The sequence below is a fragment of the Pavona decussata genome, unplaced genomic scaffold, assembly GCF_977016875.1.
Source record: "Pavona decussata unplaced genomic scaffold, jaPavDecu1.1 SCAFFOLD_34, whole genome shotgun sequence".
Classification (NCBI taxonomy): Eukaryota; Metazoa; Cnidaria; class Anthozoa; order Scleractinia; family Agariciidae; genus Pavona; species Pavona decussata.
Window position 1 is genome coordinate 1,719,627 of NW_028145457.1, and position 17,874 is coordinate 1,737,500.

A 17,874-nucleotide genomic window follows, 5' to 3' on the forward strand; every position below is an offset into this window, starting at 1 on the left:
CTATTGGCGAGCGGGCTCATAATGTGACAAAGAAGGCAACACAATCTCGTACCCAGAGTCTTCAGGCTTTTTGGTCAGCGGGGCAACGCCGGGAAGACTCTGGGGACATCGAAAAAATTCAATTTTTTTGATTGGCTGTCCCGTAACGGTTTCCATTGTTTTACCGCAGAAATCCTGCGGTGATAAAATTTGATGTCCCCAGAGTCTTCCCGGCGTTGCCCCGCTGACCAAAAAGCCTGAAGACTCTGGGTACGAGATTGAAGGCAACATCGATAACATGCACAACAATGGCTGACAGACGGAGAAGCAATTAAATCAGGGCGGGAGGGAATTCGGTCTTTGCCTGATTTCAGTGAAAACATAGCTTATAAAGCGCCATTTTTTTGGAAGTCCTGAACAATATCTGGATCCTCTGCTGTCTGGGGTCAAAACCTGTCGTCTAAAACAAGTAGGTATTTCAGTTATTTTCACTTCAGCTCAACTTCATGGACACAAAGGAAATTCGGTTATAATAGATTTGGGACTGATAGCACGATTTACGCTCTTGCCTTATTATTTTGATTAATTCTAGCTTCACTAGTGAAGGCTTGTGCTTCATATAAAGAAATCACGGCATCACTACGGTAAAATACCAGCAAAAATACCACCCTTTCACTCGCCTTCTGGAAGTGTTTTAAACCTGTATTTTGTTGCCTCTTTCTGAATAAACTGTTATGTGTTATCTGTGTATAAATAAGGGATCATTTGTGCCAGATTTCAAGCTTAGTACGTATCCTGGGGTGTGAACACTCACTCACTCATCATACTGGTGTAACTTTCTGATGACTTAATTTCACAAAGATTATTTTGATAGATTCAGCATAAAGTTCTTCTCGCCATACCAGTATTCGTACAAGAACATTCATAGAAACATTCAGTAACTATATGAACCAGATGGCCAATCTAATACTCAAGAGAACATTTGAAATAATTCCCAGGACATGTCATGGGTCATGATAATTTTGTGTGGTAAGTTTAAATCTGGTACCAGTTTCTGTAACTACAGTCGAACCTGTATATAACGGCCACCCTCGGGACTTGAGTAACTGGCCGCTTAATACAGGTGGCCGCTTAATACAGGATCACTAAAAATACTCACTGGGCGTGGTCTTATGTCAATTTTAATGGCGTATCATACAAAAACACTTCATGCAAGGAAACAATAGGACAATCAAAACTCTTTCAAGTGATCAATACTTTAAACAAAGTTCAGTGCCAACTTGTAACTTAACGGTATAATATACTTAACATTGTGTAAAAATACTATACAATAAATTGTCCTCTACTCTCCTACGGTATACAGTGCTCTATTCCTATGACTTACAGTTCACAACAAAATATCTCATTCCGTCATTTCATAGTTGTTACGCTCAATATTCAATGTCATATGGTTGAAGAACAAGTTAATTAAAGAGGAATTTCTTGCTAAAGAGTGAAGCATATTCAAAACAAACTTTTTTTTAGCCTTCATGACATGGTACTGTACTTCAGCACATTGTGGACATCTGAAAAGTGTTAACTATATTGAACGGCCAAGTATCAGCTTACAGTAGCTTTGTACATGCTATTTCTTTATAGTGATGCTGGATCGTATTTTAAACACAATAAAATACCGCATAAAATAACATATGGTTTAGTTTCCATTCAAGGGTGGCCGCTTAATACAGGTAAAAATAACAGAGAAAGACAAACATAGGACTGCTACAGGGTGGCCGCGGCCACTTAATAGAGGTGGCTGCCTAATACAGGTAACAAATACAGCGTTGTTTTGAGCAAACAATCGGGACTTTAAGAACTGGCCGCTTAATAGAGGGTGGCCGCTTAATACAGGGCTGTTATATACAGGTTCGACTGTAAAGAGATTCCCATCAGGCAACAACAGTTCATCAGGGCTTGCAAGACAATGACAATAAGTTATAGCATAGTGTTATTGTGAGAATCACAGCCTGATATCCTATTTTCTATGGGATTTTGTGAAACCAAATATGAAACTGTTTGTAACCAGAGTCCAATGTTCTACAAATTTACTTGGAGCTCAAAACAGGATTTGTGTATATAATTGTGTCAAGTTAGAGTCAGTTGTATTCCCACCAGCGACCACCCAGCTCCCAATGTTACAGATATCAGGTGGGTTTCAGGACAAAAACGTGACAAAGCCAGCCACCTGATGGACAAAATAAATGATAAACTAAAGGTAGGTTAGTGTACACAATTCATAGAAGTGGGTCAAATATGATGCTCAAATTTCAGTCTGGAAGGCTACTCTCATGATAAAGAGATTTGATATTGAATACTCTTGTGAAGATGGTCATATTATTTTTAAAGTTAATTGTTCTCCACTAGGAAACTTATAAAACATTTCCATTGATGTCTCAATATAAGGAGTTAAGTATTTTTAAAATCCAAGCCTTGCTGAGATACCAAGGCCCTCATTTAAAATCCAAGACTCAGAGAAACAACAATTCAAAAATCCAAGCACAAGACAAATTGTGTTCTAGAAATCCAAGAGCTAGACTTTTACAGCACCCTACTGTATGTCTCGTACTATAAATGATTTCTTGATAAAACAGAACCGGTTGGTTTCGTATTAAAGTTAACATGCAACTACAGCTGTACATGTACTTATCAGAGCCAGGTTAGTTACTTATGAAATAACAGGTCTCACGTCTTTTATTGTAGTTTTGAAGGTCACATACTCTCGATTTAGCTTCATTTATAGCCAGATTTTTAGCTATCTATTGTGTTCTGGACTGACAGCCTGGCAGGAAGAAAATAGCAATTTATGGGCAGCATTTATCCAAACCACAAGCGAAAGGGAGGTTGAGCCATTTGTTACAATAATTATTATTCTTTGTTTTGTTGTGGTTGATTTATGGTGGTTTATTCAGACTAAAATTTTGCTTGGCTTGCTAGCAAGACTCTGAGACTAAATTTCAAATCACAAGATTCTGAGACCTGCTTTATTTTTTGCAACTTCAAGATTCTGAGACTCTAGTTTGAGACACTGAGATTTCGAGACTCATCAAAAATTTGCCGATACCCATTATTTTTCAAGGACCATTCTATACGCATAATATATTCCATGTAATTTTCTATAACTAATTTATCATTAATTCTTTATGTGCTGTATAAGAAGCTGGAATATGTTGGGCCCTTTTTGTGAATTAAGTCCTTCTGAAATTTCTAATTTCTAAACGGACCCTAATAGGGCCCCAGAAACCAACAGTTAGTAGAATAAATCCTATAATGTGCATAGGAGTTTTTTTAGATGGTCTTGATTTGTTAATTTTGGTCACAGGACAATGGTATTGATGACAAGATTGTAGAATCTACTATTTAAATATGTGGGATGGTGCCTGTGAAACACAGTCTTAGCATATACATGTAGGATATTGTTACAGAACTGAAGTCAATTCATCAGTACTGCTCAATTACATACTTTTGTGTTTATAAAACAGACAGACTCAATAGCACATGATAACATTAGGCAATGCATGAATGTTATAAACAAAGTTCTACACTAAATTTATTTTTAAGGTGTTTATTAGCAGTATCTTTGTTAGGCACCAAAGAGAACTCAAGGATGTGCATTAATAAATTACTGAAAGAATAGCTGAACTCTTCATTTGGAAATGTTGGCATCCATAGAAAACTTTCTTTGTATGCCACACAAGATTTGCAGTTTTTAATTTTTTTTCTTGAAGTTGTCCTCAGCTTTTGATTGAATATTATCCACACAAAAGAATGCCATTAATTAAAAGTGGTCACACTTTTGGGCTTCTTTTTGCAAATGTTCTGGGGTGTATAATCTGCCACCAGTATGTCCTTGGCAGTTAGAGGCTCAGTATCAAATAGAGACTGACACGTGATTAATTTCAAAATCTTCAAAGGTTCAGGTTATTGATGGTCAGTTGCACCCAAGGGAACCAAGAATTGGTTTGTGTTTTTGGCGATTTTGAGTCATCAAGGTTTGAGAAATTAGGGGATAAAATTATAGTATTTGAGTGAAGCAAATCCAATGAAAGCTACCTCTCACTAAAGTTATCTGGAGATCTGGTTAATCAAGAGTTTGAAAAATCTGGATTGCACTGTATTGCTGTATATTAATACTTTTGGTTAGTTTTGTTATTCTTTCTTGTGGTTGTTGTTGTTGTTTTTGTTTTTTCAATCCTTGATATTTTTCAGGTACACACCTGTGTATGGGTGCACAGTTAACAACACCCCTGCTTTTGCAGAAGCCACTCACTTCCTTGATAATTTGGCACATTTAGTATGACATGTCCTTGGTTTTTCAATGGCAACAACATGGCAAGGATGTTTATCAAATTTTTGACTTTCGTTTGACTTTCTTGTCAGTCAAATGCATGCAGTAATGTTGAATGTAACACAGAATCCACTTGACATGTAGTGTTTTAACATTGTGGATGTTCTTAAAACACCACATGAATGTTGTTAAATTTAACTGTGAATGTTGTTAAATTTTCCAGAAATGTCCTTGTTGGGCTCTGGCTTAGTTAAATGCTAAAAGAATTTGTTTTTTGCCAGGTGGAGTTTGACTGAACTAGAGAAGAAGAAGCTATCACCTTTGCACAATGGATGGATCACAGTGGATCCCTCACACAACAAAGTCTGGAAAAGTTCTATATTACATCAATCCAGCTACAGGAGAATGTAAATGGCAAAGCCAACTTAATAAGGTTTGTAACTGTTACAGTAAAGCCAAGTCAAGTATCATATCAAGAATAAAATTTGAAGTTGATCATTGTTATAATGAACTCTTCAAATGAAGAATGCTTTAGTCAAAATGGGGCTTAATCTGATACCTGAATTTTCATTCGATTATGTTACCGGTAATCGCTCGTGTGTTAGGCTTGTGACAATTTGACAGACCTCCAGATTGTATAATTCACCATTCCAAAAGTCATATTACATTTTTTCATTTTTCTTATCTCTTTAGTTCCAGCTTTTTTCAAGTCTATCATAAGGCAACATGCAGGTCAGGTTGAAAGAAGGTGTTACACAGAGAAAAAGGATGTAAAAAAATAAGAATACAGCTGTAGATAAATTAGAATCATGGATTTTGCTCAATAGCAGAAAGGTTCATATCAGGAAACCTCTCAAATTTGTAAATGCATGAATTTATGTAATGACAGTAACCATTGGATTGAGGTTAGATTGAGGTTTTGAGTTGAATTCACTTGAAGATTGTTTAGATCAATAACGAGGAGAACTTTACAATAATAATATAAGCTTCAAATCTTATCATATTCTTGTTTAAGCTGGAAAATTAGTATTACTTGAAGTGTACATTATTTCCACTTAACCAACATGTTGACAGACCAGAACGAAATCAACGATGTTACTTTTTAGCATGGTGCTCATTAATGTAAACTGAGATTATATGACTTCAAATAAGTCATTTTAAACATTGAACCACTGCTAGTTAAAATTCTGTTGACACACTGGTTAAGAGTACCTTTCAAAATGGGCACTGGATTTCTTGTGAACCACACAGTCCCCAGTCAGTGCTTTCCAATCTAATAATTCCACCTTACATATCTACCTTGTTAGGAGTACATGTATCAGTCTGTAATTATTACTAGAAATGTCAAAAAATTTATTGAGTGTTCTCATGTTATTAGACTAGTCAGGAGTATGGAGAAAGTTCGACAATGTTCAAGATTAGCCATGCAAAGCATTAGCTGTTGGAATAATCTAGAATTCATGACTCAGCATTGTTAAAAATAGAGTTATTCTTATATTCAAGAACAGCTGAGCTTAGAAACTTCTAGAGTTTCTCTGATAACTCTATAAGTAGTTCTCTAGCCAGTATCGTTGTGTGTGATTAGGGACTTCAGTTCCCTGTGATTTGGAAAGTGACATTCTGTGACAAGTGATAAGAGAAGTTATTTCCCGAGTGATTGTAAGTTTTATTGTAGTGACTGGAGGTGGAATTTTCAGTGCTGTTGCAGTGTTTCATCAAGAGTTTGGTCAAGGCAAGGAAAGAGCTGTGCCAGTGGACTAGATAAATTTTAAATCAAGAATAGATTTGTTATAGTTTGTGACTAGTAATCGCTCCCATTGTAAATTTTCATCAGTTGTTGTTTTAATGTAATAAATATCGTTAGTGATTGAATTTCTGGGTTTCACATCTTTTGTTACCCATCCATAACAACCTTGAAAAAGCACAAAATTAAAGATAAACTCATCCAAACACATGGTATTACCGGTTTTGTAGTGAAATTTGAAATGGTTATCTTTGCTGACACCAAACTATGTTGTGTCACGTCAGTTATTAAACATGTAGCTTTATCTTCTCACACACAACTGGGAGTCATGCCAAGCTGACCATGCAACCTGACCTTTATTACATCAACACCACAAATAAAAAAATCACAGCTTAAAAAAAAGCAAATACACAGCTGACATGAAATTGAGCCTAGATACATGTACAAGAATAACCTAACTAAGGTACTACTTGAAACCTGCAACAACCCAAAAACCCATGTGGGGCAGGCCAGGCAATGACGTGAGGCAACAAAAACAACCGAACCCTGAAACGCCATGTGACCCCGCACACTCAAACCCATACTCCCAGTCCTGTGTGAGAAAAACGTTTTCAGTTTCTCTCATTTTTCAGCCACCAGAAAACCAAACTTACTTAATAGCATTATAGAGTTGATCTGATCTGATTACTGTTCTTCCCATGACAATATTATTATAATTGTGATAACATTAATAAATGGCTTTACTCTTTCTCATTCACATTTATTCATTTATGACATAGCATCTATAAACAATTTGATAAAACAAGAAATTCCTTTAAGATTGGGAGTGACTGTTCTGCTTGTTAGCATTTATGGGTAGGTACAGGTTGCAAAATTATTTGTGAAAAGGGTAGACATGTTTGAAAGTTTTTGTATTCCGGACAGTGTTTGTAATCATTGCAGATAGATGGCATATGAAAAGACATGGATTGAACTCAAACATAAACACAACAATAAACTTTACTTAGCACATACGCCATGACACCCAGAAAGCATGGTCTCCAATAACCCTAAGTCTAAGCAAGTTCAAAATTTCACAAAGACTTCTGGTTGAATATGATTTCCCGTTACAAATATATCGGTACATTACAGTGTAATCTTATAGTTTGGGTAAATTTATACCATTTCCTATAAAGAGTACACAGAAAACTTGTGATCACTGACATTAAGTGCAATAAGTCAAAGTAGTGTTTTCTCGTGTAGATAACTACCCCATCCTACAGGTGTATTTGTCAACATTCAAGTCATTTGTCACCACCCTGAGCACACTTTCGTTGTTGTTTACAAGTAACTTGTTTGTAAGTTTTGGGCAAAATTACGAAACGTAAAACTGACATATTTGAGAAAGTGAAAGTTAATCCTTTATTACAGGACAAGTGTTTGTTGTTGGTATTGTTGTTTTTCTCCAGTGAATGTTTACAGCTTTTAAAAGTGTTTTTATTTTCTTCAGGGAAGTAATCAAAATTCCTTGGACACGGATGTTCATTCTAAGCAAGTTCAAGATGCCAAAAAGTCCTGTAATTTCCAAGTAGATCGTCCACAGGAGAGTACAGGTGTTGTGCTGTCTGTCCCATGTGAAATAAAACGAAACCAAGACCACACTCGTAGGACAAAGTGTGTTCCTAAATGCAAGAGAGAAGACAGGACAAACTGTTCACAGGCAAATGATTGTGTTAGTACCCATCACTGGATGGCAACCTGTTTGGAACCTTGTACTGAAACAACATAGCCATGTTTTATTCTTAAGTTTCAGGGAAAGTCATATTCATACGATGTTTAATATGCAGCTTATGATCATTGAATATATTTATATTCATAAAATATTTAAAAAAAAAAAACTAGTTGGTAGAAAAATGGTCCTGTTCTCAACAACTTACTTGTACCTTTATATTTCTTAATTCAATTTTTTGAAAAAGAAAAGTTGAAAGTGAGTGAAATGTGGCATGTGATGTGTTATGTGAAGGGAAGATGGAAAGTCATGTCCTTTGGATTTCGGAAAACACATTGTTTGAACAAACAGCCCCACGGCCCCATCGCTGTACATGAAGTGAGTTTGTGGCTGTTTCGTTGAAGTAGCTTCAGGGGCATGTCATTTATGTAAAGGTTTGATTATACTGAACGTCTACACAAAATACAGCCTGCGCGGTAGGCACAATCAGGGAGGCAGAGGGGGAGCGACAAAAAGTGAGAGAAAACAGGAGGGACTTCCATTTTTTTTCTCATTTTTTCTCGCTCCCCTCCTTTTCCCTGATTACGCCTGCTGCGCAGGCTATTCAAAATCAGGTAGCTCTAGGAAATATTTGTAAGTCCAGGATGTTGATATTGTACTCGCAAGAACAGATCATCACAATTTGTCTTACTTTTTTTTATTTTAGCAAAGTGCTTCCATGCAATGTGTTGAGAACGGAGCTCTGATGACTGAACCTGCGGGTAAGCAGTGTAACGGCAGCTTTTGATAAAACGGTTATTTAATAACGAATATTAGAAACATACTGCGAGCAGTCATTCGACATGAAAACTGACACCCAACTGCATATGCTATTTGGCGATATATACAAGCAGCGTACATTTTTACGTGCGTGTTAACAAACAGCTAATAACTACAAAAAATTATTACTAATTAATACGCCAGAAACAACATCAATGATACATGCAGGCATAGTTCGTCACAAGAACTAAGATTTCGTACCGTAGCTTTGAAATGTATGCTAGGTAACTTTTAAACTTTGTAGGTAACTTTTAGTAAATTTATTTTAGTTTGTCAAACAGTTTTGTATTTATATTCGTCTTGATTTTTTTCTCTACCCCAGGCACTGTTTTGGGTAACACAGGGAAGGTAGGGAACAGCGTGTCTGTGGAAAGTATTGCTCAACAGCAGCAACAGCACCTACTGCAGTGTCCACAGTGCCGTGTACAGTTTTCCTGTCCAAATCAACTTGCTTCACACCTCCGCACCCATCCAGAAATTGATCCACTTAAATGCCCTGTGTGTGCAAAGGAATATGCATCGTCCACCTCTCTTACAACTCATCTTCGGATTCATACTGGGGAGAAGCCTTTCACGTGTTCACATTGTCACAAATCCTTCAACCAATCAAGTCACTTGACCACTCACAAGCGTGTTCATACTGGTGAGAAGCCATACAAATGTCCGCAGTGCCCTAAGACGTTCGGACAATCAAGTCACTTGACCCTTCATGTGCGAATACATAACGGAGAAAAGCCGTTTCAGTGTGGCTTTTGCACGAAGGGGTTTTCTCACTCGTCAGCTCTGAGCACGCATATGCGGACTCATACTGGTGAAAAGCCTTTCCAGTGCCCTCAGTGTCTAAAGAAGTTTGGTCAGTCAAGTCATCTGAAGATTCACCTGCGAACTCACACTGGCGAGAGACCTTACCAATGTCGTCATTGTCTTAAGTGTTTTAGACAGTCTTGTTACTTGACTAAGCATTTGCGAAGCCATTCCGCTGATGAAACAAATACCTCACAACATCAGCATACGGCAGTACCTTAACATCATTTCTTTCCTGTTTAATTATCGCAGGTTAAACTTTCGTTGTGTTCAATGGATTGCCTAACAACTGATCAAAGGACTGAGAGTAACAGTGAAAATATCTACAATAACTTTGACCGAAAGTAAGGCGAATTTCTTAGGTTTGCATTATGGCAGGAAGCGAAACACATTTCCTTTCTGTTAGTTAATTTTGCATGGTACGATTTTATTTCATTTATTTTATTTTTTATAAATACGACCCATCTTAAAACACAAGGCATCGGGATGTAGGCAGAATGTGCTTAAGTAACAGATTGGTGTGGATATTTAAATTTCCTGCCGTGCGCCTCTCAAGAGTTCCAGAAACAATTGGGGGCCAAGAAACTGTTAGTGTACAGTACTCATAAACGTTTTAAGGTTAAAGGAACAGTCTAGTTTGCAGTGGAGTACTGAGTCAATCGATTAAAAAACAGGACTGAAAAAGACACATTCGGTGTTAGAAATAACTTTTCTTCGGGGGTTTCAAGAAACGGACCCCAAGAAAGAAGGAAAATATCGGGGGTGGGGGGAGGGATTCGATAATAACTGGCTTATTTTTTCTCTGTTTACCATCGTCCGTCCGTCCCAGATTTTGGCTGATTTTAAACAAAGCCAATTCTTATAGTAAACATTACGGCTCTCAGTATTAACTCAAAGCTATAGTGAAGGATTAGGTATCATGGTTTGCTTTTTCGAACTAGGATTTCAATCGGTCTTGGGTTTGTGGCCGTAGTCGTCTTTTCCTGATTTCCTGCACCTCCTGATTTTAGCATCCCATCGACACTTAATAATAATTAACAATTATTCTACGAGCGCGCGTTGGATATGAGATGATAGCCAATGCGGAGGCGCGTAACGTCGAGTTTCCTGTAATCACCTAATTTCCATCAAGCGTGAGTGGAATAATTGTTTTATTAAAAACAATCAAGAAATTTAGCTAGATCTTGCTGACTTCGCTTTACAAGAACCACCAGACGGCAATCTAATGGTCATGGAATAATGGCTCATATACCATGCCCGTAGACTGTTCACAGCCCCCCCCCCCCCCCCCCCCTATTTTTCCGTGGGATTCTCGAGACCGGTAGGCTTCCATGGAACCGCCGCCATCTTTGTTTATATAAGCGAGCGCGATCTGGGGAGAGTGTCTAAACTACCGAGGGGAGCGGAAGTGGGTGTTATTATAGTGGGGGAGGGGAAGCGAAAAACCCACCGCCTCCCAACTCCGCTCCCCTCCCCTCGGTAGTTTAGACACTCTCCCCAGATCGCGCTCGCTTATACCGAAGCGTACCGGTCTCGAGAATCCCACGGAAAAATAGGGGGGCTGTGAACAGTCTACCATGCCCGCTAAGCCAATCAAATCCCTGGAATTGCATTATTCAATGATCCACGGGGCTATTCACATGCGCAATTAGGTACTGAACGCAACAACAGTAAACGGAGAAATTAAGGGTTTCAATATCTCGGTACGCCTGCTAAAGCACGAGGTTTCGCTAGGATATATCTTGCAGTGCATGCAGACCATAACACAGACCAAGAAGAACGACTAACGTGTGGATATGTTTGGTGTTATAGCTCACCGCTAAATTGTGTATTAAACATTAACTCAAATTAATAAACAGGTTTATTTAATTATGTTTCATATCATCATCACAACAATAACAGCAATAGACTAAGAATTGCGTTTACGGCAAACGACCTTTGTGAGATTCGTGTTTATGTTTTCTTGAAAAAATAAGTACATAAATGAGAATAGTGCAAAATAATTAAGGCCTTTGATGCTAACGCAAAACTACTCAATTTTACTGGGAAACTGAAAACAGCGCGCGCAAATGTAAGACAAAATGCCCACCTGGTCATTTTTGCTGTTTGCCCTAAACTCAATTCCAAATCCCTCGAAATAATAGCCTCTTCCTTGGCGCGCGGTCGAATGTGTCGTCGCCCGTTGCCCAGATCGGGGAGACGTGCTGGGTGTCCACACGTTTTCAGTGGCTTTTGTGCCAGCGTTTTGGCGTTCATTTTGCTCCGTTAAATTTTCGACTTGTTTTCTTGCGAAAGCCTACAGCTTGTGAAGACCCAGTTTCGTTTTTCATGTTTCCGTAAATCATATGTGCTTCTTTCTTCGTTATGACAGCGGGATCGAATGATCCAGAATGACCGCAGCTGTGCATAGTTCTCCGTTTCAAATATTCACTCGTTTCGGTGAAAACAAGGAAAAATGCTTGATCAGAATATTCTTAATCATCAAATGTAATCAGCTAGCATAAGGTTTATTTTAAGAAGGAGAAATGTCCAAATTCCAATTCGATGATTGATACACAGACCCATTAGCACAGCTGAGCGCCTCAAAGTCATACACCTGGCATTGTTCATCTGATCGCCACTCAGCTTTCGATTACGCGCAATAAAATATAAATGTTTTAGTGCTTCGAGTAATACCAGGCATTTTATTAAGAGAGAGGTGGTCGATCTGAATGAGACACATGCGGACATTTTTTTGTTGTTGTTTTAACTCTCGACTTTCTAATCAGTCCGATGCGCGTATGCGCGCACCGGTGGTCAATTTTCCTTGGGGTACACCAGTGAAAATTGACCTGACGAGTGCAAATTTGCTCTGCCCACTCCCCCAATACAGCTAAATTGTCACGCCGACAATTTCCCGATCAGTTGTGAGCTTTTCCGCTTAGCTTCGACCAAAGTCCCTCAGTGCTACCAAGGGCAAAAGGACTATTGTCTAACGGCACAATACCCGCCGGAACAATAGACCATTTCTTGATACGCAACAACGAATGAGAATAGAAACAACAGCTGAAATTGCATTATTTCGCGTTTGAAAGCTAGTCGTCCGTTCAGCAGCAAAACTAACGACAAACTGTCGGGTGAAATTGTCGGGTGTCTCGGAGAAAACCTTAAGGACGGTGCCTACTTTTGTTACTGCGCATACGTTCTGCTCATCTCGAGATACTCGGGTTTCCTGTGGGTGGTGCCTACTAATACAGGAATATTTTTAGGCGGTTTAAAACTATGCGGAGAAAGCAGAACTTAGTAAGTGCTCTTGGTATCCAAAAAGAAAATGGGGGTAACCATGCATTTTTCAGAGATAATAAAGCTTCAATATGGAAAAAAAACGTCAAACATTGCTTTGTATTTTACTGCGTTTTGGGATTATTGTTGCTTGAAAGTGCGTGGTAACCCCCAATTTTGTTTTTGGAATCAAATAGCCCTTGCTAAGATCTGCTTTTTCTGTATAGTGATAAACCGCACATAAATTCTTCGATATTAGTAGGCACCGTCCTTAATACAATTAATAATATGTAAGGTAAGTTGTTCCTGTAAGTGACGGATATAGTTAAGTAAAATAAAATATTTTTTAACCGTTAATCCAAAAAGTGGGGAGGGGGAACTAAAGCCCACCAGCCCCTCCCCCCTTCGCGGTCCCTGAATCTTGAACAATAACTTTCTTATAATTCATAGTGAATTATTGGATCGTGATGTGTTCATTAAACCTACAGTTTCAGTTTGACATTACACTCTGAGGATAATTAACTAAGTTCGAAAGCTGGTTCATCAGTAGGTATTATTTCGAAAGACCAGTTCTTTGCACTAAGTGGGATTACTGAGCTCAAATTTTCCTTTGGACTAATTAGTCCAGCTAGTCACGTGACTAGCCAGTCGATGATGTCTTTACTTTTGTAGGCGGTTTCTTCTTCTTTATTTTCAGTCACCTTACCTTAGCCCTCGGAATCTAAAAAGACTGTCGAGGAGAGTTTTTTAAACGCTGATACCATTCGTGCAAGTTTTCCTCGACAAGATTGGTGACAAATTTCACTCGTTGGTGTGTGAAGAATATGTTCCTGACCAATTTTTGGTTAGTTTTTGTATCAGTTTTCCGTCATGACTGATAACAACACCGCTAACCTTCTAAACACGAGCAAGTTTTCTATATTCTTTTTCCTTCGTGCGTAAAGGTGAACGCGTTTTTCGTTATTCATAAATTGGTTCATGAACAAGTTTTTCTTTCTGAGAAAAACTCAGCCTTTAGCAAATGAGCAAGCGTCGTCAGTGCTAGGTTTTCAACAAGAAAACTTAAAAGGAAAAACTTGCGAAATTTTTACACAGATGAAATCAATCTTGATGAAATGTATGACGATCAAAGGATCAACGGAATAATACATGAATTGAGAGGTGGGGCGATTTTTGCTTTATTAGCTTGTAATCAGGAGCAATAATCAGCGATTATAGGATCGTGCTTGTATTAAGCATTACTAAAGCTGACCCATTGGATAACACAATTCCTGAGTTTAGTTGATTGGTTTAGCGGCCATGGTATATGAGTTATTGAGGGGGAAAAGAAAATATCACTAAATGGATGCGAGATGATTATGGCCTTGTTGGCTTTCTATCATCTTGTATCAAACGCGTGCTAGTAGAATAATTGTCCATTAACCAAGCAATCTTAAGGTATATTTTGGGTAGATGGTTCTGTTTTCATTTCGGCAATAAAATTAAGGTTAGAATGTATTTGTTATATACTTTTTTTTACGCCCACATTTTTATCATTTGCGTACCGCTCTCAAGATGGTAGCAGCTTTGCAAGGAGTCTCATTCCCTGTCGGGTCACTGACGCTCAAATCTGTTAACCCTTCAGAGAGCCGCACTTTTCTTTCTTGATGTTTACGCTATATACTTTTGCCTTGCAGGTTCTGTCTGAAAACACCATCCAGAGTAGAAAAGGTCCGTCCACCTCTAACCCGGACAAAATAAAAGATGCCTTTTCAAGTCTATCCGTATTAGCGTGGGCTGGGCCTTCGAGTTTCTTTGATTTAAAACCCAACGCGTTAATGCAAAGCATGTTGTAGAAAAAAGTCTTATTATAGTCGTGCGATTTAACATTTAATCGTGCTTTCCCTTATAAAGCAACCTATCAATGACGAATTTATGACAAAAATAACCGGATTGAAACCTGACATGTGCAAGGCCACCAAAGCTTTATTTCTTAAAGTTATTGTTAAGCCCTTGCGATTTATGGCTGATATGGCTGAAGGAAGGAAACAGAAATCAACAGCTGGAGGGAGAATCTCAATTAGAGAGGAATATTCACTGTAGTAAGTTCAAATGATTGAATAGAAGAAAGTGGATACGTGTTCAAGCAATACAATGGACAAATCGAAAGGACTTTGATATGCGAAACCATGATCCAAGCAAAAGTTTTAAGTGTAGAATCACGGATTCTAGTGAGCGCCCTCTGTGATTATAAACTGTCTCTGTAACTATCGAAGAACAGTAATTTTTGTGGGCTATTTTATAAAGGAGACAGGAAGATTTGCTGCACTTTTTTTAAGGGTACAACAAAAACACTCGGAGAAGTTTGCGAGAAATCGAAGCTGCAATGGAAACACCCACGGTTTGTGTTTCTATCTGTCAAAATTTCAACTTGTGATTATACCCATAGGAATAAGGAAAATGTTTATATTTCCTCCAGTAGTTGACATTGGTTACATCATGCTAACTCTCATGACAAACCCTAGGTGCAAGGCGCATGCGTAAGAGTGTGAAATGAATCTCTGACATCTCCCATCCATAGAGTAAAGCAAGATTCTTGCCAGTAAATATGTCCGCATATTAAAACGCTAAGGGTGTTCGGAGTATGGAGTGTTTTCACATGACGTCACGGCAGCCATGTTGGTGTCCCAAAACAAAGAAATGGCGGCCATGTTGGTGTCCCAAACTAAACCTCTGGGAATTGAACACTATTTTTATGCAAATACTTTCTTTTGTTTCAGTAAAACAATATGGCGGTAGTCACGTGAATGAAAACACTCTATTGGGTTGGGATCAACTTAAAATCGTTTACAACTGCACGAGCAAGATAGGAACGTTGTTTTAAAGGCGCAGGACAAAATGGACGAAATAAACGAGTTCAATAAACGTCGTAAACAGGAAAGGAGGTGATGACGATGTTTATTGAACTCGCATTTTATTCAATGGGCCCAAACTGTAAGCTAGTGTTGAAAACGTTTATTGAATAAGTTCCCAATGACAAACCCGTTCCCGGGTTTGTTGAACAGATGAAATTTTCACGAACGAAAAAGGGAAACTGAAACCACGTTTGATGGAAAACAAAGATACATCCCCATGCTTTTTTGAATGAATTTTCGGTGGACCGACCTTTCTTGATCATAGTCGAGACTTGTACCGGTCCATTCATTACAGAAATTAATTAATATTACGGACTATAACAGAAAAGAAATATCGTTTTCCCCTGGATATATTTGTAACTAGTGTAACGGGGTTTTTTTTAAGAACCCGTTCTCAAAATTGCTAAACTATGATGTGGCTTTACAACATTTAATGAACAACAGTCCAAATGTTTATTGTTAAATTATGTTGTTGGTTTCGACACCTCGGTAATGCCAGCACCACGAAAACGAACAGTAGAGTGACCACTGGAGCTCACGGTTGAACAGGTTCAACAGGTGGGGCTTGTATAAGAACTTACAACTAGAACAATTCACATCCCGACACCTTATCAACGATCAGAAACTAAAGATCCTGTGTTTGCTGGTCAACGAAAGGTTTGAGCCACGATTTGCGTTACAGAATTTTACCCTTCCTTAAAACAGTTGTACAAGTCCTTAGAATAACTATTCAACTCTTTTAGTTAAAGCATATTATGTACTTTCCACATGTTCGGTCATCCATTGTTATGTGTTGTCTTCATCTGTCGTCCAACAAACAATCCTTTTAACCATTAATTCGGATATGTGCTGTTATTTTCTTATATTCACTGCATAACAGCACTTCCGCGGAAACCATGAGTGTACTACCAACTCTGAAGATCTCACTGGCAAACATTTGTGTCTTGGCGGGTATCTTCTTAACCTTTGAAGGAGGTAAAAGATTACGAATACATTGTGTTTCAATTGACAAAAGTGCATTTAGAGTAAATGAAAAAAGGGGCATTAAGGTTCCAACGCAAGGAAAAGTGGTATTGGTAAACTTGTGTGATTACATGCGGGTGGTAAAGGCTGGACATTTTTCGTGAACATTGTGATGAATCACCATCTTTCACGTGAAAAGTAAAATGGCCTTGTTGACTCTTTTCATTTTTTCTGTAAATCGTGATGTTTACCTTAGCTTTAGCCGCGAGCAGTGATTTCCATAATAGTGATGGGTGAATTAAATTCGCCATCAAATGATGACAAATGATGGTACCAAAGTTAGAAATGGATTCCATTACAGACAGTTGTGCAGTTCGGCTTAAAGATCACGAGGACAATGATGATGGTGATAACGACGATGGCGATTATGATAATGATGATGATAACTGCAAAACTACGATGGTTGTGATAGTCAATGTTATTGTTAGTGTATTCTAGCATATACTTTGGCTCTGAATATAACTTTGACTCGATTTTGACTAAACGAACATTATAATATCTCTTGCTTTGACTTTGTCAATTTGGAGACTTATGATGTTGACTTAAAGCCCCATCCACACCAACAAAACATGTCTAATTAAACCAGGTTTAACAAAATGAAAATTGGTAACGGAAAGCTCAACCATTGGCTTTGACATAGAATTCAAGTAAACTTTAACTTAAGCTTTCATTTGTGCTAAATTTGTAGTCAACAAAAATCCGAAAGCAGCTTTTATGAAGGAAACAATTTTAAACTGTGTTTAACTTAACAGCTTTTAAACGTGTTTAAGCCTTGGTGTGAATGGGGCATTAGACAAAATATCTTGGTTGACCATGTCTTAAACTCCTCTTCCGCAGTTTCTTTGGCAGAAGCAGAATTCAAGTGTCACAACAAGGTAGACATGGGTATCCTTTTGGATAGTTCAGCAAGTGTTTCAAAGCAGCAATTTCAAATCGCTAAGACATTTGCCGCGGACCTGGTAAAACACTTTGATATTTCAAAGGACAAGACAAATGTGGCTGTGGCATCATTCAGCCAGTACGCTCACAGTGCAAGGACATTTAAAGACAACGTATCTCAAGAATCGGTGTTAAAAGCAATAGACGGAGTTAATTATGAGGGAGCCGCTAGCAGACTCGACATTGGTTTTGGTATTCTACATTTCAAACTATTCGATGCACAAAACGGAGTAAGGGCCAGTAACAAGGGTAGGTATCTCGCTTGAGGTGCAGATCATTTCTAATCAATGATTTATTGAAACGTGGAGCTCAATAAAAAACAACAACAACAACAACGCGCTGACGCAGCACAATGGGGCGTTAGGCCTCAAAATGATAG

At 38.2% G+C, this 17,874-nt stretch overlaps 2 protein-coding genes across 4 annotated transcripts in view; both read left to right on the top strand.

Annotated features, from left to right (window-relative positions):
* The first annotated feature begins 264 nt into the window (after window positions 1-264).
* LOC146484407 (uncharacterized) lies at window positions 265-10,066 on the top strand. Of its 3 annotated transcripts, XM_085104923.1 has the most exons (6): window positions 294-448; window positions 4,225-4,347; window positions 4,585-4,736; window positions 7,537-7,758; window positions 8,462-8,516; window positions 8,897-10,066. In XM_085104923.1, exons 3-6 carry the CDS (start codon window positions 4,632-4,634, stop codon window positions 9,598-9,600), a joined length of 1,086 nt encoding a protein of 361 aa, XP_084961049.1. In that variant the 5' UTR covers window positions 294-448; window positions 4,225-4,347; window positions 4,585-4,631; the 3' UTR covers window positions 9,601-10,066. The 3 variants fall into 3 exon arrangements, with proteins under 3 accessions (XP_084961048.1, XP_084961049.1, XP_084961050.1); XM_085104922.1 differs by lacking the exon at window positions 4,225-4,347 and having other exon boundaries at window positions 265-448; XM_085104924.1 differs by lacking the exon at window positions 4,225-4,347 and having other exon boundaries at window positions 294-452.
* A 5,982-nt stretch (window positions 10,067-16,048) lies between these two features.
* The window catches only part of LOC146484408 (matrilin-1-like), a 4,218-nt gene continuing 2,392 nt past the window's right edge, over window positions 16,049-17,874 (top strand). The window contains exons 1-3 of the mRNA XM_085104930.1: window positions 16,049-16,190; window positions 16,414-16,508; window positions 17,394-17,744. Of these exons, the coding sequence (XP_084961056.1) occupies window positions 16,430-16,508; window positions 17,394-17,744 (430 nt within the window). The 5' untranslated portion in view covers window positions 16,049-16,190; window positions 16,414-16,429. The remainder of the gene's footprint in view (window positions 16,191-16,413; window positions 16,509-17,393; window positions 17,745-17,874) is intronic.

Excerpts from the sequence above, each read along its gene's own strand:
- LOC146484407 (XM_085104922.1), top strand. The coding sequence starts at position 4,632 with ATGGATGGATCACAGTGGATCCCTCACACAACAAAGTCTGGAAAAGTT. Across the intron at positions 7,759-8,461 it reads GTTCACAGGCAAATGATTGT|CAAAGTGCTTCCATGCAATG; the intron begins GTTAGTACCCAT and ends TTTTTATTTTAG. Across the intron at positions 8,517-8,896 it reads TCTGATGACTGAACCTGCGG|GCACTGTTTTGGGTAACACA; the intron begins GTAAGCAGTGTA and ends TCTCTACCCCAG.